A 27,750-nucleotide genomic window follows, 5' to 3' on the forward strand; every position below is an offset into this window, starting at 1 on the left:
GGATTTGAAAATCAGTTATCTGGCATTTACAAACTTCCGAGGATTTTATAGAAGTAACATTTTGTAGGAAACTTTAGGATTCATATGAAAATGTACAATGAAATGGCAGTTACAAGGAAAGACATCTCGCGATTGAAGTCACGATTGCATCACGAATGTACAGATCTTTACGCTCCATGCTGTCACTTTCAGTATATCCAAACCAACAATCATATGAACATGAATCCCTACAACTTTAGATACGCATTTTTATGTGCTATATGCAGGTCAAGAAACCCCAGGAACGGTCATCTATGCCATTGCTACAATGGACATCCTACAACTTCAAAACTGCAAGAGCAGCACAACCAAAAAATCTTTTCTGGGGCCAACTCGGGGGGCCTGACTTGATAGGATGTGGCTCAATTGACCATTGAGAAGGGGGCAAGCATCTATCCATATTCATGGAATTCATAGGAGCCATCCTCCTCAGATGCTTTGAACTCTAGAAAATCATGCGTGATAGCCTGAGTTGAAGCGTTAAATCTTCCCAGCTGCTTCTGTACGCACCCTCAGCAACTCGGTGCGTTTACTCCTCTCCATTTCTTCTACCAGCCAGTCAACACCATGTTTGATCCCCGTCCTGCAATGGAAGAACAAATTTTAAAGCATGTTGATGCTATGCTTAATATGTCCATCTTATAAAAAGATGACTTAGTGATAAATAAGTTTGAAAACGACATGGAAATGCTTTGCTCACCCATCAAAAGCAGATCCAGCCTGGAACATGCATGGCCTCTCATCTAACTCTTTAAGATGCAGATGTCTAGCCAATTCTTCCTCTGAGACAGCTGCTGGTGAATCCTGTTGACAGATCCACATAAACATCAGAATGTAAGATTCATGAGGTAAACACAGAATTTGTCACCCGAATTTATATATATCCCAAAAAGAACTGGGCAGGATTCCAGGAGATTTTCTTCATCTTTCTCATGTTGTAACCAGAAGTCTTGTAACCAGGAGTCAGAAAAGGTTAGGATTAATATATCTTTGTTGGAATCTATATCCACAGTTTATGATCTACTGATTGGCCAGGCTACATACATCTGTATTCAAGATCTAGTTACAAAAATATTAATTTTCTATCAAAATACATAAATGCCATGGCATGATTTGATCTTACAACTATTGTCTGGTGCAAGTGGATGATAACTAGTTTCCTTGAGCTGCTCATTTTCACCAAACAAAATGCAGTTATCAACTACAAGTGAAAGCATGGAGCTTTAAAAGGTAATTGCCATAAAGTATACAAAGCATTCAAAATAACTGCAGGTAAACCAACCTGCTTGTTTGCAAATATGAGTATTGGCGCTCCTTGCAGATCTTCATGGCGGAGAACTTTCTCTGAAATAAAAGTCCAGGTTACGGTTCACTAAAGTAATAGACTCTTGATCCTAATTTGCCAGTTCTAGTTAATATGTACCACAATAGTCAGTACATGCAACAGAAAAGGCACACAATTATTTCGTGATTAAACAATGGAAGCAACTTACCAAGAGCAGATTTGGCATCCTCAAATGATGCTGCAGCAGCAGAGTCGATAACATATATTACAGCATGGGCCTCCTCATAATATTTCTCCCATATTGTTCTTAGGCCAGGCTGTCAAAATATGTAATTGTGTAAGAATTTGAAATGACTAAAAACTAAAAAGAACATTGTCTGACTCATGCTTGTGAAATTATCGCATGAAGTCGATTTCTGTTTCTTGTTAGAGAGTGAAGGTTAGGTCTACACGCATTGACAACATATCCTTTGGGTAATCACAAACAAGACAATGGCAAGGTGTTGATCAAGATCAATGTCTATGCTCTTAATGATGATGAAAAGTCAATGAGGAAGGTTTTGCACAACCAATTGGCACCAAGCAACAGGTGCAGATGATGATCTCTGCAGCGTTGAGGTGCAAGTTTTTAATGAGCTAAATTAAGATAAGAGGAACTGATCTATGTGGAACAACATAAAAACACGATCACTACAAGTTCTTGTTGTTGTTGTTGTTGTGGTTGTGGTTGTTTTAATGTGGAGCAGCATAAAAACTGATCACTACATGCCTTAAGTACAAGCACACCCTTCAATATTCTAGAACTGTACCAGCCCACTGGAAAACCTTATGTTTAAGAATACTGATTATGTGGCAAAAACTGGAGTTCAGTTGCTAGGTACATGATCCAGGCGTTTTTATTTGAGAATTGTAACAAGTTATGTCATCAGAAGTTATGATGGTAACTCAAACTAACCTATTGACAACCATAAAGCAATCAACCATAACTAATGCTGAATGGAGAAGTTTAATAGACAAGATTGTTGATGATGAGTCTATAACTCTGCACGAGAAACCATACCTGACCTCCCAGATCCCAGAAAACAAGCTTTACATTCGCATCTTCAATACGCCCAATATTAAGACCAACTGTAGGAACAATCCGATCATGCGGAAGACCTTCTCCCTTCAGGTAGATCGACTTCAACTTTTCTAGAAAGGTCTGCATTGTGATGTTTTAACCACAATCAAGTTTGGCATAGACTTGGTTCAGATAAATACAAATTGAACTCAACCTAATAGTTCCAGCACTCAGGAACCGCAGGGAATTCAAGAATGAAAGTTAGGATACACAATCTTCAGAAGAATTACCGTCTTCCCAGCCTTATGAACTCCGAGGATAAGCACATGGAACTCCGTTTTGCTGAAGACATGATTCCACAGGCCATAGAACAAGGAGAACATCTCTGTATGGTTATATCCACCTCAATCAGCTACCCAGCACCTGGAAAATCAATACCAAGTCACGCATATTTCCCAATCATCGATGCACAAACGCCTTCTCCTAAACCAATTCAGCAATTGATCATGAGCAGGTGCTGGCGCTACCAAAGTGGCGAGGACCATGCCCGCTCAGAATAGCCAAACACATTTCCCTCCGATACTCGCAGAAAAATCGACAACAAAGTGGGTGAATGGCTCAGCAGCCCATCCCAGAGATGAAAATTTTGGATTCGAGTGCTCACGGCAAAGAAAAATTCGCAGAAACAGAACGACCGATTGGTCCAAGCAAGCTAGGGCTTCCTTACCAAGGAACGAAGCGATCGGCCCAATTCCAGGCGGATGATCCCCCACTCCAGAGCAGTGGCGTCCAGGGGAGGGGGGGCTATGCCGACGCGTGCAGTTGGCTGGATCTGGATCGAGGTCACGACGTGTTCGCGGGGAGGAAGGCGGTGGCGAGCCGAGCCGAGCCGAGCCAATGGGAGCCGGTTCCTTCCCCGGTGGCCTGCGGTCTGCTGCGGAGGGTGGGTAGACCAGGTCATCGGTCGGCGGAGTCGCGAACCGAGCACGCTGCATTTGGGCCCAGGTAATTTGATGCGAATATGCAATGCTTGGCCCATACACGGCGACTGAACCTTGGCAGGCCCAGTGGGCCTTGCGTTTCCGTTCTTGGTCCATGTTCCGGAAGATTTTTTTAAATGTCTGAGATTCGTGTAACGAACGAGGGCCCGTCAAATCTGCATCAGATCCAAATTCTAGCCTCACTCCCCTCTCTCCCCTGCCTTACACCGCCGCCGCACCCTGCATGGGGCCTATCGCCACCGCGGCCAGCCCTGCTGCGCCTCCCCGTGCCGCCGCCGGAGTTGGGGAAGAAGGCTGAAAAAATATTGGATCAATTTTTCCTTGAAAAATGTTGGTGCAACTTTTTTCCAAAAGATGTTGGATTTAACTTTTTCTAAAGAAATGTTTGGCTCAACTTTTTCAAAAAAATGTTGGTCCAACTTTTTTAAAAAAATGTTGGTCCAACTTTTTTGAAAAATATTTATCCAACTTATTTTAAAAATATTGACAACATTTTTTATCCAACATTTTTTCAGTTAACCCAATATACCTTCTACAAGTTAAATAAGCTAATCATCTATAAGGCCGAGTAATCCCTTCCCTTCCGTTTTGTCCTGCCCGTCATGTTTGTTTTCTCGTGAGCAAAAATTGCTAGCCCAGAATTCGGATTTTAGGAAGTTAATCGCCAGCTCAATAACACACGGCATCTAAGATTCTTCCAACCTTTACGGACACTTTATCATCTTTAATTAATGCCTTTCTGTAGTCAATATTTTAAATAGTCATGTTCAAAAAGGCTTAGTTCAACATTTTATATGAATATAGTTGAAATAGTATAGTTAAAATGTTGAACTTGTATGTTCAACATTTTGAAATACGATATTCAACAATTATTCATATTGGCACTCATTTTGTTAAAATGTTGAAATGTTGTATAAAATTTGTTGAAACGTTGAAATGTTGTATAAAAAATATTGAAATAGTACAGTTAAAATGTTGAAATGTTGTATGAAAAATGTTGAAATGTTGTATAAAAAATGTTGAATTTTGAAATAGTATAGTTAAAATGTTGTATAAAATGTTGAAATGTTGTAGTAAAATGTTGAATTTTTTTAGTAATTCCAAAAATACACATATTGGTACTCATTTTGTTACATTTAACTCTAACAAATCACGTGGTCCAAACGATTTTTCCCAAGAACATGTTGCCAAGTAGCGGCACCATCATGCTAGCCCGCAGTCTGTTATGCGTCTGTGCTAGGCTGCCAGCCAAACCGCATGCATGCACAATGATCTGAGCCGTTTGGAAGTCTTAGCTTGAATCTAACACCAGAAGATGCATAGATAAGTTTCTTCCGGAAGATCCGGGACGAAAAGCATGCCAACTCATGAATTGATGAAGAGTCTTCAAGATCTATGAAGCCCATCTTTAGCACACCAAACCGTTGAACACACTAGCAAACGCCCAAAGGCTATCTCCTCCTCGTCACCAGGGTCAGACGCCAATTTCAGCACCGGCGAACCCTAGTCAACGGATAGCCAACCCGCAAGGGGATGGATAGACACAACATGTATACATGAGAAGGTGGACAACCGACCTCACAGGAGAATTTCTGGTAACACCAGAACTATCCTGGAGGGACAAAACACCTCCAAAACTTCTCCACATGCCTATTGCCTTCTTCCGATTTGCAAGACCAACACTATTGTTGGCATCGTGGGTATCGATGACATCGAGGAAAATACAGAGGAATCGAACACCGGCGCAGAAGAGGAAAACAACGACATACCCGTCGATGTCGAGACCCCTGCAAAAGATATCATTGTCAAGCACCCCTCGCATCTCAGACAACACCAAAACTCGATCACCTCGAGCAAAGCCAATGGTAGAGAAGGTCTGGAAGTAACAAAAGCTTACCAGCAAGATCCTCATCAACAAGTTCCCCCACCGGGCTTCTCGCCCGAGCGAAACGATGTGAAACGAGTGCGTTTTGATACTCGAATACACTATTTCAAGGCAGCGAACTGCCAACGGATTTTTCGCATGGGTTGCTACTGCACGAAAAACGATGTGAAACGAGTGCATTTTTGTACCCGAATGCACTATTTCGAGGCAGCGAACTTTCGACGGATTTTTTCACAACGAACGCATCTAATGTACTCCATTAAACCATAGACCATAATTCCGACGGATTTTCAAGCCATCCTAGCACAAATGGGTGCCATGAGTTGAATTTTGATGGGGCACTGGTGGTTGCCAGCTTATTATTGATTTGGGAGCAATAACCTTTAGATAGTTAGCCAAGTTGCTGTCGCCTCTAATTCAAACTAAATATGAAAGGATCACAAAATGTCCTCCACTAGGTTCATGTCTTTGATGCTCCAATTCTTGATTACCATTCGCAGGTGGTTCACCACCCACCGGATCCGCAGTTCCCCCAGCACACCGGCGCCACTAAGATCACCGGCAGTGAGGAAATTCGGTGGCGACAATGGAAATCGCGTTGGAGTCACCTTTCTCAACTGTTCCTCGGGAACGGGATGCTTCGAGAGAGTGAATTGGATTTCCGATATTTTTTAAGCTGCAACAATTTTTTATTTTTTATTTTAGTATTTTGCAAAAATATATAACCTAACAAAAAAAAATTGTAAATCTATACCTATATCGCCGTTTGAAACGGTGGAAGCCAATTGAACCGGCGGTAACTTCCCTCCTCTGGGCAGTACACTTTCAAAAAGTTATAATTAATTCATATGAACTCGGATGGAGATAAACTTTATATGCAAATTGTAGATCTTGACGAGATCTACAACTTTATAGTTCAAACTTTTTCCAGTTGGTATCATATTGGTACTCAAATAATTGTAACTTGTTTGACACAAGTTTCAGATCTAAAATTCAAATTTTAAATTGAAACTGGGCAGCACATATTCAAAAAATCATAACTAATTCATATGAACTCGGATAGAGATAAGTTTTATATAAAAATTGTAGGGCTCGATGAGATTTACAACTTTGTAGTTCAAACTGTTTTCATTTAGTACCATCTTGGTGGTCAAATAATCGACACAAGTTTAGATCTAAAATTTTGAATCTGAACTCATGTTGATTATTTGAGCATCAAGATAACACTAAATGAAAAAAGTTTGAACTACAAAGTTGTAGATCTCGTCGAGATCTATAGTTTTCATATAAAGCTTATCTCCATCCGAGTCTATATGAATTAGTTATGATTTTTTTAAAAGTCTATAATTAGAGGAGGAAGGTTACCGTCGGTTCAACTGACAGCACGTTCCGCCATTTCAACGGGTATATGTATAGATTTTACAATTTTTTTTAGGTCATATGTTTTTTGCAAAATACTAAAATAAAAAAATTCATGTTGCAGCTGCAGCGTGCTATGATGGGCCGGCGTGGCTCGGAAAGTTTCAACCCCAAGCTAGATAGGAGCCCTCTGTGTTCGCAGGAGTCCAGGAGTCTTCTTTGCTGGTCTTCTCGTCTCACCACACCACGCTCTCGGCAAGGAGCGGCTGCGACACAGCAGGCGAGGGTTAGGAGAGGCAAGGCGGCGCGGCGAGCGGCCCAGGAGATCTGCTTGGCGGGCAAGGTTCGCCTCACTGTCTCCCTCTCTTCTCCACCCAGATGGCCTAGGGGCTTCGGGCTTAGGACTGATCTGTTCTGTTCGTGCGGGGAACCCAAGTACTTGTGATTTCCACCTGAGTGATTTTCCGCGCGTGATTCGGTAGATTTATTCGAATGGTTCGTCGGATCGGTGCTTTGGATTCGTGGAATCGTGAGGGACAGAGCTCTGCGTTCCTGAGATCTCGCGTCCGAGTACTTTTGTATCTGCAGACGAATCGTGAGATCTGGTGCGATCTCGTTCAGGAATCTGTTCTTGTCGCGGTAAAAGCAACCGGTGGGGGGTTCATTTAGACTAGATCGTTGGATTTGTTCGTAGATGTATGCTGTACAAGTCCCCCTAGGGAGGTTAAGTTTACGCGTGGTCATGATTGTTGCTTAGCCAGTTGCTATGTGCTTGAGTAGGTTGTGGAGATAAAAAAAAAACGTGATTATCCAGTTTACATTAACGAAAGATTGTGCAAGTCCCATACATATTGATTTGTGTCGAATCCAATTGTCGTGTTAGATCCAAGTAATTCTAGGAGGCTTATGAGTAGTGTTGTAGGCTGTACTGCAGCATGTGATTTTGAAAAATACATGTTCCATTGATTGTGAGCGCTGACCCCCTGAGCCCTCTGGCAGTGCTGAAAGTCTTCCGTATTTCCTCTTGATATTACCCATTTCCTTCATCCTCCTGATTTCATAATCCATAGCATGGTGTGGTAGCGTATGTTGATTAGCACCATCATGAGTAATATGCTAGTTAAGTTGAATTACGCTATTCACAGTCTATACCATGGTCATCTTTTTATTAATCATGGTAAACCATTATAAGGATAGAATCTATTCATCTTTCTGCTTGTCATGCTATCCCATCCCTGAACTACTAGAAGCTGAGGACACCTTTATAATCTCCTTACATGATGAACCAATTCATATATTCAATACGGATTGCATTCCTCAAGCAATGCATATCATTACAAATGACTGCAGATAAGCTCCCTGTTACTGTAATGCTAATTCGATGTGCCCCAATTCCTCATCTATTTAGATGTAATTAAATATGTTTGAGCCTCACAGCTCAGAGCCATATGTTTGGAGTTGTTGGGGTTAGGGGATGGTTAAGCAGGAGCTGATCCTTTCCACTTGATGTGTTTTATTTTGACAACTTTCTTTTATGAAAAACCAAGGAGTGGCCAGTATTTCACTCCTTTCTGGAATCATGCACAGCTGGTTTATAACGTCTTTTCTATCTTGCGTTCATCATGTTACTATGCAATATGCTTCTGACAAGTGACAATTCTGATGGTGGATGATATCTCGAAAAATGCATGAATTACTTGTCCTCAGAAAGTAACCAAAATTTGCCCGTGATCTTTATTGCAGATGTTTGACGACCAAGACCTGGGTTTCTTTGCCAATTTCCTGGGCATCTTCATCTTTGTCTTGGTTATTGCGTACCACTTCGTGATGGCAGACCCGAAGTACGAAGGGAACTGATGCCCTTCTGTTGTGCAAGGAGATCTTATGATCCGCAGATCCAAATAGGGCAATACTGTTTTGTTAATGCTAGCGAGCTCATCTGACATTTGTTGAGTGCATATCGTGGAAGCTGGACATGCAGCTCCTGGCATTTTGACTTTACTCATGTCTTAATCTTCTGAATTAGTAATCCCAAAGATTTCTGAAGATTATTCGAGGCCTGTAGTTGGTTTGTTGTTTGCTGGGTAAGGTGCCGTGCTTTTTAAGCCGTTCGCTTCATGCTTGCCAGGTTCTTATCAGATTTTCCTTTGCTCTCCTGTTTATTAGACTTTTCAGTTTGTTGTTAGCATGTTAGGAAACTGGAGAAACATAAGATTCACAGGAAGCAGACATTAGGCGATTGCTTTATGCATTTTATTCAAAATTTAAATTCGCAAACAGGCCCTAAATGTGGGCAATTTATGCAAGTTTTCCAGGTAACAGTCAGCTTATCCGTAAAAAATTTACCAGGTAGCCATCTTGCTCCTCTGCTCAAGCAGCAAACGAGCGCGTGCGCGGCAGCACGAGCTGAACAGGCACCAGTCCTTGGTCCATCCTCGTCCAGGCATGAGATCAGCATGAGCAAACAACTCACAGCTAGTAGCGCTGCTTCCAGACTTGGCGACGCGCCGTGCGGCTGGCTGCCGACAACATCCCAAGCAACGGCACGCGCAGAACCAAATCGCGCCGTGCGCGCCTCTCCTTTCTCCGACGCCGGAGTTGGCGCGGCAGCCATGGATCCGCGCCACGCGGAAGCGCTGGTGCTGCTGTGCCTTCGCTGCCGGAGCACCCGTGTTGTCGTGTCATGTGGCCCTCGTGGGTGGCAACCACGCCGCTGTCCACTTCTGCCCGGGTGCGCTCCTGCTAATCCTGCCCCAATCGCCCCGCGCTTCTTCCCCTGTGTTGTCCTCTTCCTTGGATCGCGTCCTGCTTCGCGTCTTGGCAACCATGAAGACAGCGGCAAGAATGATGGGTCGGCGACCGGCGACGAGCTCCACCTGCCGATCCGTCTCGCGGAGCTGAAAGATCGCGGCGCCACGTCGGGCGCGCGCGCGGTCTTCCTCGGCGACGCCGGGTCGTGGCTCCCGTTTCTCGAACTGAACCACGTCGCTCCGGTCAGCGCCGTACAGCTCCGAGCGATCCCCGACGACGAGTCCGTCGACTTGATCGTCGGCCACGGCGACCGCGTGGAGCTTGGGCTCGTCGATCGCGTCCTCAAGGTCGGCGGCGTCGCGGCCGTTTTCGCCGCGTCGGAATCGGCGTTGCAGCTACCTGACAACTACTGGGTCGTGTTCGCGCCCCGATCTCAGAACGAGGGCGCCGTCGCCGTCGCTGTGGAGAAGACCAGCGCTTCTACAGGCTCCGCGGTCGCACGGGAACATCACCGGAAGCTCCTGGCCGTGCCGGAGAACAAGGAGGACGTGTTGTACGGCCTCGAGGGCGTCCTCCTCGAGCCGCCGCAAAAGCGATAACCGTCTCGATCTCACGAGTTGCCGCGGCAGGTTCGCGGTCGCGGAGGCGCACGCCGCGCCGCCGGGGAGGACGCCGGCCGTATGAGTACAGCGCCGCGGCCCGGTGGGATCGGATGTGCTGATCCAGAAAAGCCCACACCGCGGATCGGAGCCATTCCAATTGCGCCGACGTCCACGCCGCGGCTAGGGTCGTGGCTCGTGGGCGGCAATCCTTGCGGGAGGTGCCGCCGCACACGAGACGAGAGCTCAGCGCATCCTGGAGTTGGAGGGGAACAGCGCGGGGAAGGCGGAGCTACAGCTATCGCGCCGATCTCGACCGCACAAACCCGATCCAACGTCCGATATAGGCCCAGGGGAGGACGGTATTTCATTTACCGTCCACCCCGGACGGTAGATGAAATACCGTCCACCTCTAGGGTCTGACCGGCCGGCACCATTGGCGACGGGCCGACGGCCACGCCGTCTAGGCCTCCACCGCCGGCGTTCCTGGTGCCAGAATAGTCGGCAGCGTGTTCCAGCCACGCAGGGATTGGTTTTCATCGACTGTCGTCACGGACGTGGTGGACGCCGCCGTCGCGCGCGGTTTGGCGAACCTGCCGGCGGCTGCGCCCAAAGTACCTCCCGGAGCTGACTGGCGACTCGCTGGAAGGATACCGCCGGCGGGTGTTCACCGACGTCACGCCGGCTCCCCAGGCGGCGCCGCGGCGTCGTGGTTCAAGAAGCACTACCCGAGTCCCGAGGGGGAGGCACGAGTTCGAGTCTTCGAGAGCGTGCGCCTCACGACGGCGCAGCCTGCGGCCGCGGGCGCGGGCGCGCAGAGCGCGGCGCCTCACGGCGGCGGAAGGGATTGGGGGACTGGCTGGAAGGGAACGCGAGGGAGGAGGCCTAGGTGGTGGTGAAGGCCGGCGTGGAAGCCGCGGAGGAGATGCTCCGGAAGGGCGGCGCCATCGTGCCCACAGCGTTGACGAGCTCTTCTTCGACTGCGGGGAGGGCAACGGCACCACCGGCAATAATAATTCAGGGCGGCGCCCCGTACTGGTAGTGCGGCGCCTGGTCCTGTAGGGCCGCCTACGTGATCATGGCGTCGCCGTGCACCAATGTTGGAGCGGCATGCTCAAGTAGAAGATAAACGGGAACTGAAGAAGTGAAGATCATTCGGGTTCCGAAGCAAGAGCTGCGTGCGTGTACCAATCAATCCAGCCATACCAGAACAGCAACGTTTTGCAAGACTGGGTGACAAAAACTAATCATCTTTAGGATTATCTAGACAACTTGAGCATGGCTTTTACCCCTAAAACCACTGATCATCGGATGCGCAAGCAGCCACTGAAATTCGAGAGCCTCTTACGGAGCACAAAATTTCATGAGAAAAAATGTGGCACCAACAAGTAGGCCAGCAGCCCAACAGATCCAGACTCCAGAGGTCACGCATCACATGTACGGTGACCGTACGCGACCCCCGGCCGGTGTCGCGCGGCACGCCGGGAACAGGGGGAGCTCCTCGAGCGCCGGGGCCCGGCGAAACGCGAGTACGCGACGGGTGGTAGCCACCAGCCCACCACCGGATGGGGACTGGTAGTCTGGTGCGCACCTCGTGCGTGTGTCGCCGTGGTTGTCGTGAATCGTGATCGCCGGGCACCACGTGACCGTGAAACGGCAGCAGGCGCTCGCTCTCGCTCTCGGCCATGTCAAATGTCAATGCCATTCGCTGGACGGTAGCAGGCTAGCAGCGCGTGGAAGAACGAGGGCCGGGCCAAGATTGATGGCACAACCAAACCCAATCATCATCGTCTTCAATCTTCATGCGCCACGCAAGTGAAGTGAATTGCCACGACGGACGGTCTCCGCGACAAAGCCCAGCTCGAGTCCAACTGTCCAAAGTGATGGATGAATGCCACGGCGACGACGCTTCCTTAACCAACCCAACCCATCCGGCATTTTTCTTCTACCTACGGAAAAGAGGAGCAGCAGGCACGAGTGCGCTTTGGCACGCATGCGGGAAAGAAAGGGAAGGGAGAGCCTCGCGCGTCTACGGGCCCGTAGCCTGGTGCCGTCGCGGTGGCCACTTTTGCCGGGGGCGAGTTATTCCTCCGTGCACTTCTCTAGGAGCTTTAAGGATCCTAGGCATGGCTCCTACGACTGACTCACATTGCTCGGCTTTTACTGGGCGTGGCATTAACGTTTTCGGCAAAGTCAGCAATTCGATCACCCATCCATCGTAGATTTTACTATTGCCCGTTAATTTTGTTTTGCTGTGGCATGTGGAATGGAACAAAATCTGGAGGGGACTGCAAGCATTGATTGTTGCGAGTATCCATTGTGTGATCTCCCAACCAAATGTGGTTTTATGAACATGTTTTTATTTTTAATCCACAAAACCATTGCCTTCCATAGTATTGGATTCCGGTTTCTTAAAAGAAAACCGCTTCGATGATGATGAACTGATGCTATGTTCTTTTTCATGAAAAAAGGAAGAAAAAGATTGACCCATAACCTCATTGTATACTCAGCGAAAAAGATGCTTTTGTTTTTTCATTCCGTATAACCAATTTTTCTCATAAGATATAAACTCAACGTCCGACAATATAACCGTTGAGCTATACGTTATGCATCTAAAGAAGACTATGCCAAATGTTATCTTGACTCAAACGATTTTCCATCCTCACCTGAATTTCACTCAACAACGGTCATACGAGTAACAATCCATGCGACGCTCCCACTAATTTATTAGAGCTGTGCAAGGGTTTTCCCCGTGTGCTTGTTCCCAACAGTGGACGGGTGCGCGCGCGTGGTGGTGTGTGTGTGGGGGCGGCGGCTGATCTCAGTGTGCAGATTATTGCCTAATCATTTCTTCTCACTCCGCCCTTAAAACCACACGCCGCTATAAAACACCCAAACCCCATTTCCCCTCCTCTTCCCCAGGACATCCCCCTCCTCTCTCATCTTGCCTCGCCCTTTCCCTTTCCCTTTGCCATTTTCCAAGACACACGCCGAGGGCCGAGGGGAGGGGAGGGAGGGAGAGAGAGGGGGGCCTTCTTTATCTTGCCACAGCCGAGGAAAAGAGTGGCAACCTTCAGCACCCAAGGAGACCAGTTCTTCCAGTACCAAGTACTACTAGTACTACTCGAGTAGGAGGCGGCCGCTGTTCGCTGCGTTCTTGATTGATTGAGATGGGCATCCTGTGCTTCGGCGCTACCTCCGCCCTGCTCTGCGGGGAGGACAGGAACAGCGTCCTGGGCCTGGGCGGCTGCGACGGCGGCGACGAGCTGGTGGAGGTGGGGAGTGCTCTCGATTTCTCGGACGCCGCCGCCGGCGCCGTGTTCCCCGTCGACACCGATGAGGCCGTGCGGGAGCTGGTGGAGAAGGAGACGGACCACCTGCCTCTGGAGGGCTATGCGGAGAGGCTGGAGCACGCCGGATTGGAGTCATCTTGGAGGAGAGACGCCATGGATTGGATTTGCAAGGTGAAACAAAAAAAGAAGAAACACAAAATCTCTAGGATTTATTATATTACTAGTTCTTTCATTTCGTTCCTTTTTCCCTGCTGGACAAATTGATTGATTTTAGCAAGGTAGTTGCATGCTTGCATTATCTCTTTTGACTTTGCGTGAACCTGAGTTTTGGCTGCGTGTCCTGCATCCTGTGGCCTATTGCCGAATCGACCACCACGAGATAGCAATGAGCCTGCCACACCCCTTGGCCCTTTTATCTGGAAATTTTTGTTTTAAGTAGAAACTGACGAGGTGCTGATCTTGTCTTCTCACATGTGGGCTGCAGGTCCATTCCTACTACAACTTTGGACCACTCAGTCTTTACCTCGCTGTGAATTACCTGGATAGATTCATCTCCTCGTATAATCTCCCAGTAAGAATGTAAACCTATACATTGGTTGGTTCCTTACTGTGTCCAGTTAATCTCTTTCTGATGGATGGGTTTTTTCTATTTTGTTTGTTCTTGTTGTTGTAGCATGACAAGCCTTGGATGAAACAGTTGTTGTCAGTTGCTTGCCTATCTCTTGCTATCAAGATGGAGGAGACCGTGGTCCCTCTTCCTGTGGACCTTCAGGTGAAGGAGAAATTACAGCATTGTGGTATCAAATAATTGTTCAATGGTTGGTTGATGAAATTGCTAAAATTGATTGTTGTGCCATAGGTCTGCGATCCGGAGTGTGAGTTTGAAGCAAGGAATATTGGGAGGATGGAGATCCATGTCATGACCACCCTGAAATGGAGAATGCAGGCTGTGACCCCGTTTGCTTTCATCAGCTACTTCCTGGACAAATTCAGTGAAGGGAAGCCTCCTAGTTTTGCACTAGCCTCACGGTGCGCCGATATCATAGTTGGCACTCTGAAAGGTTCGTTTGACCTTAGTGATTTCGCTTGATCATCTGATGGATTCGCTTACCTGCATTGCCAACATTGCCTATGGCAGCTTGTTTCGGTCTACTGACTAGAACATCTGTGCTATGGATTTACAGGCTCTGCATTCTTGTCATTCAGACCGTCTGAGATTGCGGCGGCGGCGGCACTAGCAGCGGTTTCTGCGAATGAGGTTGTTGGCTTTGGGAGTGTTCTTTCAGCATCTGAAATCCCTGTAAATAAGGTGAGTTTCTTTTAACATGTGCAAAGACTGATCCATGCACCATTGTCATTTACACCTCTTCTCGAAGTGTGAAGCCTGGATCTTCCATTTCCAGGAGATGGTTGATAAATGCTATGAGCTGATGCAAGAGCGGGCATTGGTGAAGAAGAGAGGGCACATCAATGGAAGCTCTTCAGTGCCACAGAGCCCGATTGGTGTGCTGGATGCAGCATGCTTCAGCTTTAGGAGTGAAGATGCAACGCTAGGATCATCACAGTCAAATATCAGTAATGACAACAATCAGGTTTCTGCTCCAGCTTCCAAGAGGAGAAGGCTAAGCACTTCACCAATCTGATTAGAGCATATACCGTACATATATCCATTGGTAGCGTCGCATTGTGCGCTTATTTATGCTGTGATCATCTTAACCTCAGAGCTCATCAGGGTAACAAGTAGTGGTACAGAAGGATCCAGTGAAGCATTGTAACAAGCAGAGGATGATTGCAGTAATAAGTTAGTACCGACTTCAGATCTCTGAGAAGAAAGAGGTGAGGAGGAAGCTTCTTCCTCTAGCAATTTTGTAACTCCCTACCTCACCTTCTTCTTTGTTTTATTTAATTTTTTTCGGCTATCCTAAGGCATTTGCGGGAGATCTTTGTGGATATGAGATTGGAGATGTGAGAATGAGAGAGAGAAATCAACAAAAAAGATTTCATTTTTGTTCCTTTGTTCTTTGCTAATATATATTTAAAGAAAAGCTTGTGAGAAATCCTACCGTTGCTTCAATCTATTTTTCTCTACCATTCTGAGAAAAAGTTGTGCTGATTCATCAATGCGGTCTTCTTATGACTGGGATTGTTTGATTGCTCGTCTGTGGTACTTGTCCGTCCATCATATTTCTGTGAAGAGAACCTATCATTAATACAAATCTTGGCATGACTTTGCACAAAGAAAGACAAGCTGCTGTTTGATAGTGATATGAAGGAGAACAAGGGACCAGCAAATGCCTCCCTTCTCCACAGGAAAAGAAGCAATTAGTAGTCATGGCTATGAACAGCAATGTGACTTGTACTTAGAACAAATGAACAAATCATGCCCAACCATGTCTTTGTCAATGTTTTGGTTCTTATCTGAGGTTTTTGTCCCTTTCCTCTGAACAGCAATGCAAACATCCAACAGAAGGAAAACATTGTCATCTGATAGACTTCTAGGATTACACCTGGAGTCTTACCAAATATCAAAATCAGTCAAGTCGTTCTCGACAATTAAACAAATGCTGAACGGATCACTATTGGAGTAGATTATATAGGCTGATTCATCTCCATATGAAACTCAAAACATCATTGTTCAGCCTAGAACACTGAAAACTGATGCTCAGGAACAGATCGGTAGAATTTTTTAGTGATATTTTGCCATCGCATTTGCTAACAAAAGTGATGAGGGTAGATTGACTCAATAAATTCACCTCAAAAGGCTGGTGAAAAGCCTGCATTGGAAATTTATTGGAGCCTGCAGCTCTTTTTTCATATTGGGGAGGGCAGTGTCTGAAGCCAACCCCAGGCAGGGAGCGAGCTGTTCAAGGAAATGAATGGGTCAAATAGAGCTGGCCTGGCTGTTGTCCTGTTGAGGAGGCCGCTGGCGGCAGGCTGCTGCCGCTGCAGCCATGACAACAGCTGCTTTTACATGCAATGCAATGGTTCTGGGGGTCCTCTGTCCTCAGCCTTATACCTGCAATGGTCTCTGTGCTGTGGGCCAGTGATTAACATTGCTGCATGTTTCCATGACCAAGAAGGTCCTGCCACTGGCCAGAGTACCAACTGAGACCAATAGAATTGAATATAAAACCAGGAAACTGCTACAGGTACCTAGCTAACTAATACCAAGAGGTTCATGATTTGTATTTGCATTGAGACATAGCTAATCCAGACCTAAATACGATTTTTTTGTCACTTTGGTCAATTGGTTGCAAGTTATAGCTGTATCCATTCCATCCCATACTTTTGCACATCACAGCACATTAACCTGAGCATGCAATGGAAGGTGTTACTTAATGAGGAATCTCTAAACAGTGACAAGTGCTTATAGACAGTTAACGGCCACTGTAGTTTTGGAATCTTGCATGTTTAGATTTGTGTATGTTACTATTAAACAAACACAAGATGATCAAATGTCCGTTAGGTTTGTGTTCCTTGTTGCCACATGTTTTGAATTTTAGAAAAGTTTTCTGACACCGCAGCGTCAGCCAGATCAGGAAAACATTTTCTCGCCCCTTAAACATCACATCGGAGAGGGCCGAAAGTTGTAGCATCTTTTGATCAGATGCTCAATATTAAGTGAGTAGAACGTCCAGTATGTGTAATTGTGTATCCATCTGTTATTCTGTTCTGTTGGCAACATGTCCCTGGTGATATACTCACGGCAACATCGATCAACACCAAGTTGAAACCTTAATTAGGCCGGATTGTGTTCGGCAGTTTGTACGTACATGTGAGCTCACTGCATACATTAGCAAGCTGAGTGGGTTTATGCTGCTTCTGCTTGCAATTTGTTTGGCACATCATCTTGTCGATCAGTTGATAGGGATTGATGCATCAGGATTCCAGAATTATACTAATGATGAAATACCATGCCTTGGCACGCACTAGAATAGAAAGACTTTTTCTTACTCAACAGCATTGATTACTCTGAAATTTGCAGATATAGTAAAGCAACAATACACGCATACTCCTAAATATACAGTACATTGACCCAAAACGTGGTTGGCAAATGCTCAAGACCCTAACTTAAATTATGGTTCCTAATCCATCTGGTAAGCAGGTGATCGATGGATCTGACTCAATCCTGGATGCTGTAGTAGTTTATTCATGCTGCAAGGCGGCACAGCCCCACTGGATTGACTGCCTTGAGCGTCGGGTCAATTGATCGATCAAACCTCATGCCGAATTAAACCAGATGTTATGTTAGCAGTAGCACTAATCTCTTTTAAAAAAATGTTAGCACTAATCTGCTTAGAAAATCCACTTGGATGGCCCTAGGATTCTCTTACATGCACAGATCAGATACAACAAGGCAGAAAGAGACCGAGAGCCGTATCGGTGTATCCCCTCGTCTCGCGGACCTTTTCTTGCGCACACGGGGCGGGTGGTCCCTCTGAATATTTTCGTATCGTGTAGCTCCATGTTGCTTTCGAGGAGCAGCCTCGTGTACGTCCTTTGCTTGTCGTCACGGTCAGCATTAACATAAATCTTTTCAGTTTCTTCTGCCCGTGCATTATCATCTCCCCACAAAGAAATGATTTTCACATGCCATGCTTTATATGCATGGACGGGCCACGCTTTATCATCTTTTCAGTTTGAATCCATTTGAATCAGATGGAGAATGAGCGAATTTCGTACTAATCAGAAGGAATTTTAGTCCAAATAAGACACAAAAAGTCATCTACTCGAGTATGTGGAGATGAGAACGAGGAGGAGCAGCAAGGCTGCCGGCCGGCACGGCGGCTCTGGCTGGGCGCGTGGAAAAGCTGCGATCGAGGCGCAGGGGCAGCCGGGCAGAGCGGCCCAGGCGCCCCCAGTTCTGTCGTATGCGCCGGTCTGGGCGATGGCAAGGTGGTGGCGAAGACGCCCGTTTGGCTCCACCCGCTGCGACCGATATGTGTTGACGGGGACGTGTCACGTACGCGCTCAGGAGTTGGGGAGGAGGCCAACGCGCAAGCCTCCAACCCGGAAAGCCTTTGTTCCCTGCCATGGTACAGAGGCTACCGACGGGCATAATTCGTAATGCCTCTGCCACCGTGTCGCGCCGTGGCACGCGCTCCTTTCGTAACGGACAAGAGCACGCCCTGTTACATTGAGTACGCTGTACGCAGCTTAACAGCTAGACGGTCTCTCACTCTGGTGTAAACTACTGTGCTCCACAGTTTTACTACACGAGTCGCGAGACGGTGTGCACAGGACCTTGATTGGCTGGGTCGCTTTGTGAATTGTGTGCAAGAGCGAGTTTCCTTTGCCTCGGAGACCGGTGAAAGAGAGAAAGAAGTGGCTAGTTTTTTCGACGTGCCGAAAGGATCCAAAGCGCGCGAGGGAGGGTGGAATCGGTGGATGCCCCCCAACCCAATCATGCGGCGGGTGGTGGCAGCGACGGGCAGTTTTCCGCGCGCCCGGCTTTGCTCGTGCTCGTCGCCTTTTGATGCAGCAGCTGCTGCCGAGCGGTGTCCGAGCGCTGCGCGGCATGGCAGCGGCAGGCGTGCGCGCCGGGCAGGGAGGGCAGCCCCCGCCGAGCGCACGCCGCGGCAGCGCGCTCCGCACGAGGAGATCAGGGCGGCGACGCGCGGGGCGCGGCAATCATGGCTTTTGTGGGCAGGGGACCCGGAGGCCGTTGCCGCGGTGGCCTGGTGGCGCCGGCCGGGTGCTTTATGGCTCGTGACGCGGTTAATGTGGCGCAGCGGCCGTGCGCCGCCGGCGCGCGCGCGTGTTGGGATCCGCTAGCTGGTCGTGGTGGCCGAGTGATCGACCGGCGGCCGGGCGGGCCAGCGTGTGGGTTAGGCTGCCGCGGCGGCCGTTGTCTGGTGTGGTGACTTGTTTTGTGTGGAATGGGCCGGGTAGCGTGTGCGTGTGGCGTGGCCGCGTGGGTGCGGGTCGGTGGAGTTGGCGCTCGTGAGGGGCGTAATGCGACGCAACCACCGTCCACCGGGGCTTGAAGGAGTTTCCTTTTGGAGGCGTGGTGTGCCGGAGCAAGGGCTCGGCGTTATGATGGCTCGTGAGGAGCTTCAAGTGATTCAACAACCACCGACTTTGCTACACTGGACTTGGCCAACCGCGTGCGTGCTTGGGAGTGGGAGCAGGCAGCTGCTGCTGGGTCCGTTGCATTGGCGAATCGGGCTGCGTGAGCCTGCTGTGTCCATTGGACTTGGTGGGGGATCGAGTAGCGTGGAAATGGAAGGCTGGGCCTCCATTGCCACCATGTGCTTTGCAAATTGCAAGGAGCTGGGCGAGCGGTTGGTTGGAGGAGCGAAGTCATGCGCGCGCGACACCGTGAAGAGCGTAACGCGCGGCGTGCCCACCAAAACTTTCGCTACACCTTGTTTGAGCTCCACACACATACAGTATTTGTACCAGCTTATATTGGGCGTGCTGTTCATGTCAGCTTGTCCACCACAGGATTTACATCTGAGATGAACCAGCGAGGCATTAACATGGCTCTCACGCGCATTCGCCTTCTACCAAAGGCAAGGCATGCAGTATAGCCATGCTGGTCCTTCCTTTGGAATGCAGGAGGCAACCTGTGGCAGCAGCTCGTGAGGAGAATAACGTGACGCAGCTACCAGTCCGGTTGGATGGGCTCGACTTCCGCAATGACTCATTCCTGAGAGCCACATGCCACACGAGCCCGTCGTCCGTACGCACAAGGCATACCGAACCTGCTCAGCAGAGAAGCATTATCTCCGCAGCAAAGAACACACACAAAAGGGAAACCTTTATTTTCTCCCGACACCACCCCTATTAACTCCCATGAGCAAGTCACTTGAGCAATCAGTACCCAGACGACACCCTGCAGCGTGTGATACAACGCGGATCAGTGGATGAACTGGCCGGAAGCCCGGAACAGGATCGCCGTTGCATTTCGTGAGGGGCGTAATGCGTCGCAGCAACCCATCGACGGATCGAGCTGGTTGGATTTGGCCGGCGTACTTGCCCTGGGGGACCCCTGCCCGGCGTACTGCCTGCCGGCCGGCCTGGGGCAGCCGCACGCTGACCTAGTGATCGGTGTGACCGTGTACGTCCAACGTGTCCTGGTCCCCCCGAGCCGGACACTGCTCCCTTGCTCATGCTCAGTGAGAGCGGGAGGATACGAGATACCCTTCTGCACGTGAGCAACAGGGTATGCAGTCCTGCACTCTGCAAGACCGCAACTACAACAGCGCCATGCAAGCTGATCACCCGTGTCGGATTTAACAAGCCCAACCTCGCTGCTGGTTCCTTTATCAAAAAAAAAAAACCCCTCGCTGTTGGTTGGGTCAACAAAATGTTGGGAGCAACCAACCCAGCCAGTACGAATCGAAATGGCTCAGCCCGCCATTTTCCACGAATCAGGCCGAGCGGCCCACGTGGGCTGTCATCGTCGAGGCCCTCGGACTGTGCGCACTCCAGCACGACCCACCCCGCAGAGCCCATCCAGACCGAGCAACGTGCGCGTCCGGAGTGCGGGCGCCGGCAGAACCACCCCTTGCCCCTTTCGCGCGTCGATTTGGCCGGCGGCGCCGATCTCGCGGCCCGCACCGCCGAGTCGCCGACGCCTGCCGGCCGGCTAGTGCGGCCGGCGCCCTGTTTGCCCGATTTCGTGGGGGGAATACGGCAGGGCAAAGGGGGGAATAACTCGTATAACCCCCGCCGAAACCAAGCCGCCGCCCGCCGCGCTGCTACTCCCACCTTGCCCGCCGCGATGAGAAGGCGCCCGGAGCCCCGCCTCGTCCGGTCACTCGCCATCACCGCCTCCGCCTCACCCGCCGCACCCGTCCCACCCCCGCCTCCACTCCCGGCATCGAAGCCCCCCCGCTCGGCCGCGCCGTTCGTCGCCGTTCTCCTGCGCCGGGGCCGCGCGGCCGCCGCGTTGCTCCTCAACCGCCGCCTCCTTGCGGCACCCGCCCCGGAGGCTCGCTCCCTGCTCACCGCGCTCCCGGGCGTCCGCGACGCCGTCTCCTACAACATCGTCCTCGCCGCTCTCTGCCACCGCGGTGGCGACCTCCCCGCGGCCCTCTCCCTCCTCCGCGACATGTCGATGGAGTCCGACCCGGGCGCCCGCCCCAACGCCATCTCCTACACCACGGTCATGCGGGGGCTCTGCGCGGCACGCCGCGCGGACGAGGCCGTCGGCTTGCTCCGGACCATGCAGGCCCGCAGCGTCCGCCCCGACGTCGTCACGTACGGCACGCTCATCCGTGGGCTGTGCGACGCCGCGGAGGTCGACGGGGCCGTGGAGCTGCTGGATGAGATGTACGAGAGTGGGATTGAGCCGAACGTGGTTGTATACGGTTTTTTGCTGCGTGGGTACTGCAAGTCTGGCCGGTGGCAGGACGTAGGCAAGGTGTTTGAAGAAATGTCCCGGCAGGGGGTTGAGCCGGATGTCAGCATGTTCACTGGTTTAATCGAATGCCTGTGTAAAGAGGGGAAGATAGGAAAGGCCACAAAGGTGAAGGACATGATGGTGGAGCGGGGTTTGGAGCCAAATGCAGTGACATACAATGTTCTGATCAATTCCCTGTGCAAGGAAGGATCGGTGAGGGAGGCGATGGCTCTAAAGAAGGAGATGGTAGAGAACGGGGTGGTGCCGGATGTCGTGACATACAACACCCTGATTGCAGGTCTTTCTGGCGTGCTCGAGATGGATGAGGCAATGGGGTTGCTTGAGGAGATGATCCAAGGAGATGTGGTGGTTGAGCCTAATGTGATTACTTTCAGCTCGGTTTTACATGGACTATGTAAGATCGGTCGGATGTTCCAAGCAATCAAAGTTCGTGAGATGATGGCTGAGAGGGGGTGTATGTGTGACTTGGTGACCTACAATTGTCTGATTGGTGGATTCCTTAGGGTTCACAAGGTTAAGATGGTTATGAAGCTACTGAATGAGCTGGCTAGTTCTGGATTGGAGCCTGATTCATTCACCTATAGTATTCTGATAAATGGCTTCAGCAAGATGTGGGACGTTGACCGTGCAGAAAAGTTCTTGTGTACAATGAGACAACATGGGATAGAGCCTGAGCGAGTTCACTATATTCCTTTGCTTGCAGCTATATGTCAACAGGGAATGATGGAGCGGGCTACAATTTTGTTCAATGAAATGGATAAGAACTGCGGGCTTGATGTTTTCGCATATAACACAATGATCCATGGTGCTTGTATATCAGGGGATAAGAAAATGGTTAAACAACTGCTTAAAGATATGCTTGATGAGGGTTTGACTCCTGATGCTGCGACATATTCTGTGCTAATCAACATGTTTGCAAAACTAGGAGACCTAGAAGAAGCTGAGACGGTGCTTAAACAGATGACAGCAAGTGGCTTTGTGCCCGACATTGCTGTGTTTGATTCATTGATCAAAGGTTATAGCGCTGAAGGTCAGATAAACAAGGTTCTGAAGTTGGTACATGAATTGAGAGACAAGAATGTAGCTCTTGATTCAAAAATCATCCGTACTATTATGAATTCGCTGATGGCAAGCAACGAAGACAAAAGAATATTGGAGGGGCTGCCTGATTTATATCTGAAGAACTATTGCAAGGCAACACCATCATCTTGTCCCAGGAGTTCATGAACTCACTATATAAATCATGCCCTGCACTTGAACCTGGTGTCACTGGATGAGCCTCAATCCATGTTCTTGTGTGCAGATAGCCTGCATATTTGACGCCTGTTCAGCTAATGTATGTGCCTATGTTTGAGATTCCCATTCAGCTCACTTTACATGATTTGTCTGTGTGATATTTGTTAAAGTTGTGGCAGCGATGACCCTAAATTTGATGGTAATGGTACTGCTCATTTCAGTGTACAGATGATGGCTAATATCACTTGAACAAGCTGCCGCCAGTGGCATGTGAGAGAAACTGTTGTAATTATGATTTATGAAGTCTGGGACAAACTTGCTTGTCAAACCGTCGGAGGTAATCCTAGAAAAACTCACTCAGTAGGGCAAAAGTCCTTTCTGTAGCATCTCTTTGATAGCGAATACATTTAAGTTCTTTTTTATTTTTGTTTCTCCGTCTCCAATATATAAATATGAAGTTTTCATCTCAGAGTCCGGCATGTCATTGTGCAGACTTCCATATTAGGGTAATATTGCTTGGGGACTGATCTGTCAAAATAGATCTGTAGCACGGCTCAACCTGGTAGCCTCATTCAGTTTTTGCTGATAGTATTTTTGGGATGATAAAAGGAACTTTGAGGGTGTTTCGATCCCATCATGTCAGTGCTCGGTAGGAAGGGGAATAAACATGCCAGGGAGAAGCTGTAGTTTGAGGATGCTTCGTCTTGCTGTAGTTTCTGACTAGTTCTGTAATTCATCTCCTTAGTTTTGTTGCTTGCACTGGCCGCACAGGTACTCAGGTAGACGGCTGCACTGGCTGGCATTTTGGCACTGCCAGGTGCCAGCCAACGGGGACGGCCAAGCGCCTTGACGGCCGTGTCCACGAGAGCAGGAGGGTGGCTGGGCGCGCAGAGTTTGTTAGCAGAGCTTGTGCAAGAACCAGCGTCAGGCTTAGACTCCCAGGAACGAACAACATCAGATTCTTAGGAATTTGTCGTGCCAGATTAAAACCAGGCTGCTTAATTTTCTTGTCACGACCCAAAGTTGTTAAACAAGCTTAACGTGTTAACATGAGCATCATTTGTGCATAATGGAGCATCAATGAATAAGCATTCATTAAATTCATGAAATTGTTGTTTATTGTTGAAATTCAAACTTGTGAAGCAACTCAATTTTCTGCTATGCAACTGTGCCTCCTGTTATTTTATTTAAATACTAGATGCAATTTGATGAATTTATAGTATTTTTATTGAATTTTTGAGTAATGTTTACCCGTGTTAAAAATTCATTTAAATTTCAGTTTTAGCTGTTTTCTTTTGTCAATTGCGTGCAAACCTGATCAGTTCTGGAGGTTATTCTTGTGGCTTTGTGTTCTTTGTGATTTTACCTTTCAAATGAGTATTTTTGGGTGCCTGTAGTTAGGTCGTTTGAGTAGTGAAATTTGGACGGTTTGAAAATTGGCTGGGCCCACGAGTCAGTTGCTCCCTCCTCTTCTCTCGCGTGCTAGCTCGCTCGCCGTTGGGCAGTGCCTGCGGCGCTCGCAGGCCGCCCGTCGCCGAACTGGCCACCGTGGCCTCGCCCACGCGAAATCCCCCTCATGCCCTCGCCCCACTCCTCCTTTAAATGCCGACGTCGGCCTCCCTCGAAACCCTAGCTAGCCACCAACTCCATTGCCGCCGCCACCTCCTCCCACGCAGCTGTCGTCGCTGTCGGTAAGCCTCGCTCCAATTCCTAGCATCCGCAGCACCCCCTAGAGCTCCCGCATCCATTTTGCCCCTCACCTTTCTTCCTCCTCCGCCGTGCAGGGCGCTTGCTGACGGGCTGCACCGTGCCACCTCCTCTGTGGTGCGGGGCTGCTGCTGGTGAGCCCTCGTGGCCTCAGGGTGCTGCGCCCTCGCCTCCCTGCTGCGTTGCACCACACTCCCCAGTCACCAACCAAGCCAAGGCCACGACCGGCCATGCGTCACCGGTTCGTGCCTGTGTGCATGTGTGGGTGTGTTTTGTAGGAGAGAGAAGAAAGAGGAGAGGGGTACGAGGAAAGATTTAGGGACCCAAGTGCAAGACACTAATAGATCTAAGGGCTTAGTTGCAAAATAACCTTAGTTTTCTTTATTTCCTAGAGTTAGATAGCTGAAAACTTTGGAAATGCATCGAAATGTGTAGAAAAATGCTAAAAATGCAAATCTTATTTTGTTGTGTTCCTGTTGATATCTAGTTTATTTCAAAATTAAGTATGTGCATGCTACTGTTGTAGGTCTTGCTCTATGATTTATTTTATTCTAGATTTGTTAAATGCTTTATAAATCATGTGATGATCCAAAAATGGTGGAACCAATTTTGTTAGCTTCCATTTATCATATATGTTCCAAATCTAGAACTTGTTTAAGCGGAACCTATGTTTTTTACACTGTGTTAGATCTATTTCTTGCTTGCTATCTTAATCTTATTATTTGCATAATAAATAGTAGAGAAATGATAAAATGTTATTTGCATAATAAATAGTAGAGAAATGATAAAATGTTGAAACGACTTCTGTTACCTCATGTTTTCTGTATAGAATCTAGGAAAAATGATATTTATGTTTTTCAGGTTGATTTACATGCCTTTTATGATTTAATGTGTTTAATATTAGTTTGTATTATTTATTTTATACCTCATTAATGAAAATAGATTTTAAGGTGAATCCAACTCTCACGATCATATTTTGTGATCCTCTGTCAGTGTGATTTATTTCATAATTGTTGCTCAACCAGTGATTTTAATCTTGCAAATCATGCTTGTTAGTGGATTAATCATTTAAGGTGATCATTCCATTTAATCTAATGTTTGGTTACTATTATGGGTGTGATTGTTCTGTTAACAATTCATTCCTTACTGTTTCTATTATTTTCCATGCATTTCATGAGCATTTGCACTCATAGCATCATCTCTAATGCATGCTCGCATTTCATTCATTTTAGAGAGCGACTTGCCGGAGAACGTGACCATTGAGCCCGAAGCCGAGGTTAAGGTTGAACCCGAGGAAAACCAAGGTAAGCAGTTATGCGTACTTATCCTACTTCTCTAAATAAATTTGTTACTATGTATAGCTATGGGTTGCATGTGGGTTACCTATCTTATTGCATTGTTAGAATCTATGTTGTTGATATTATGGCCTCACTTGCTTTGTTATCATCCACCTTGACGCTCGAGTAGTACGGGTAATAATGAATTAATCTTGTTAATTTTTTAGCCATGCTTAGACATAGAATGATCACTTTACTTTGGTAAGGGAAATGTTTATAGGTTAATCAGCACCGATTCTAACATGGTTCTCTAATGTTGTTGAATAAACGAACATGATGGTTAATTGAATAGGAGATTTGAGCGGTGTGTAGGGTCACGAGAATGGAGCCTCGGTGACATAGACCGCTTGAGTCGATTAAGGAACGTCCGTTGTTGACGTTGGTTTGAGCCCTTTTTCGTGCTACCACATGTCCCCGAATGGGATGAATAAGCCTAATACCTTACTTGTCTCGCTCTATGAGGCATGGTCCTAGATGTGTGATCTTCGTACTATGTAGAGGAGCCTAGGGATGTTCCTGGTGGACCTAGGTCGTCCTCCACACAAGCTAGGCGTGTTTTACTCATAGTTCGGGGCGGTATGGAAGGGTTGGCATGAGTACCCCCTTGTGCACCATTGATCGGATGTGCGAGCCGCAAGGTCCTCGAGTCGTGTGGGTAAAGAGTACACCGTTGCAAAGATAAATCAATTTGAATTGCTGCGCTCTCAGTTATGAGCAAGCTCAAGTCCCATGAATTCATCGTAGAGTTATCGGATACTTATGTTGCTGGTTCATATATTTACGCTCTATGTTATCATGTTGATGCAATTGTTTTCAACTAAAATTTGAAGTGGGTTTGGGCAAGATTAATAAAACTTGCTAGCTGTCTATAGGGTGTTATTCACATGCTTATGGTCAAAAATTATGGATAGGATGAGATAGGCTTTTGCAAATCTATTTAACCTTAAAGTCTTACTCCTTGTTCACCCTTATGCATGCTCCTTGTTATATAATTGCGTAGGACTTGCGAGTACCTTTTTACTCATGTTGCTATCGCTCACTAAAGTTGCAGGTGAACCGGAGGTCGTGTTCGGTTACTTTTACCCCTCCGATCCGAGGGTGGGCGACGAGTGACTAGAGCGGTCATTGTTGCTTCGATGGTGTTCTTGGACAACTACACCATCATTTCTTTTGCGTTAATCTGTTGTATCCGCTACGTAGATGTGTTCTCTTCACGAGTTAGATGTTAGGAAAACTTAAATCTTAATATTTAATCTCATGTTGTGTTGTCATGAGTTCAAAATTTGTATTTTGGAGCTCATTTTTTAAAATTTCAGATTTGATCCATATATGTCGTGAACTTGTAACCTTAATTATTGAACTTGTATAATGCTTACAATTGCTCTTTGTGGTTCATGTGGTGATATGCGATTTGTACAGTTGGTGTTGTTCAATCTTAGGCATGTTGTGAAACACCTACCAAAACTATCGGATTTATCTCTTGTTACGTTGAATTGCACGGAGTTTTGATTCTATAGGTGTAAGTTGTCACTCGGCACTCGCAAGACAAGCAAAAGTGTTGGAATGACCGTCAATTTACTGTTCATGTTGAGCGGTTCTCACGTTTCTGTCCCCAAAACTGTTCGAATCCTATTTCGACTCGGTCGACAGTTCCCATCCTCCAAGCTCCAATCCTCCCGGTCGCGGTATATGTATATTTGTATATAGCGGCGGCGGCGGCGAGCGCGCGCCGGGAATCGAGCTCTTACAGTCTTGCATCCGTTGGCCCCATGTCGTCCAATACAGCCGCCCCCGCTGCCTCCGGCCATCGGCGACGGCACGGCTCCC

At 47.9% G+C, this 27,750-nt stretch overlaps 3 protein-coding genes across 6 annotated transcripts; 2 read left to right on the plus strand and 1 right to left on the minus strand.

Annotated features, from left to right (window-relative positions):
• Nucleotides 1-50: 50 nt before the first annotated feature.
• LOC101778596 (ADP-ribosylation factor-related protein 1) lies at nt 51-3,308 on the minus strand. Its single transcript, XM_004958287.2, has 7 exons — nt 3,112-3,308; nt 2,675-2,807; nt 2,385-2,525; nt 1,533-1,641; nt 1,322-1,383; nt 740-843; nt 51-622 (listed from the first exon to the last, which is right to left on the minus strand). The coding sequence occupies exons 2-7, from the start codon at nt 2,765-2,767 to the stop codon at nt 520-522; spliced, it is 612 nt and encodes a 203-aa protein (XP_004958344.1). The 5' UTR covers nt 2,768-2,807; nt 3,112-3,308; the 3' UTR covers nt 51-519.
• A 9,579-nt stretch (nt 3,309-12,887) lies between these two features.
• On the plus strand, nt 12,888-15,332 carry LOC101779418 (cyclin-D2-2). Its single transcript, XM_004958289.3, has 6 exons — nt 12,888-13,443; nt 13,757-13,843; nt 13,946-14,044; nt 14,132-14,333; nt 14,457-14,581; nt 14,676-15,332. Exons 1-6 carry the CDS (start codon nt 13,150-13,152, stop codon nt 14,913-14,915), a joined length of 1,047 nt encoding a protein of 348 aa, XP_004958346.1. The 5' UTR covers nt 12,888-13,149; the 3' UTR covers nt 14,916-15,332.
• Nucleotides 15,333-20,757: 5,425 nt separating this feature from the next.
• LOC101785872 (pentatricopeptide repeat-containing protein At4g28010-like) lies at nt 20,758-27,356 on the plus strand. 4 transcript variants are annotated; one of them, XM_022823808.1, is made up of 4 exons: nt 20,759-22,979; nt 23,101-23,216; nt 25,819-25,890; nt 26,969-27,356. In XM_022823808.1, exon 1 carries the CDS (start codon nt 21,002-21,004, stop codon nt 22,868-22,870), a length of 1,869 nt encoding a protein of 622 aa, XP_022679543.1. In that variant the 5' UTR covers nt 20,759-21,001; the 3' UTR covers nt 22,871-22,979; nt 23,101-23,216; nt 25,819-25,890; nt 26,969-27,356. The 4 variants fall into 4 exon arrangements, with proteins under 4 accessions (XP_012698931.2, XP_022679543.1, XP_022679545.1 ...); XM_022823810.1 differs by having other exon boundaries at nt 26,975-27,356; XM_022823809.1 differs by lacking the exons at nt 25,819-25,890; nt 26,969-27,356 and adding an exon at nt 23,651-24,092.
• Nucleotides 27,357-27,750: the final 394 nt, after the last annotated feature.

The sequence above is a fragment of the Setaria italica genome, chromosome II, assembly GCF_000263155.2.
Source record: "Setaria italica strain Yugu1 chromosome II, Setaria_italica_v2.0, whole genome shotgun sequence".
In the NCBI taxonomy this organism is placed as follows: Eukaryota; Viridiplantae; Streptophyta; class Magnoliopsida; order Poales; family Poaceae; genus Setaria; species Setaria italica.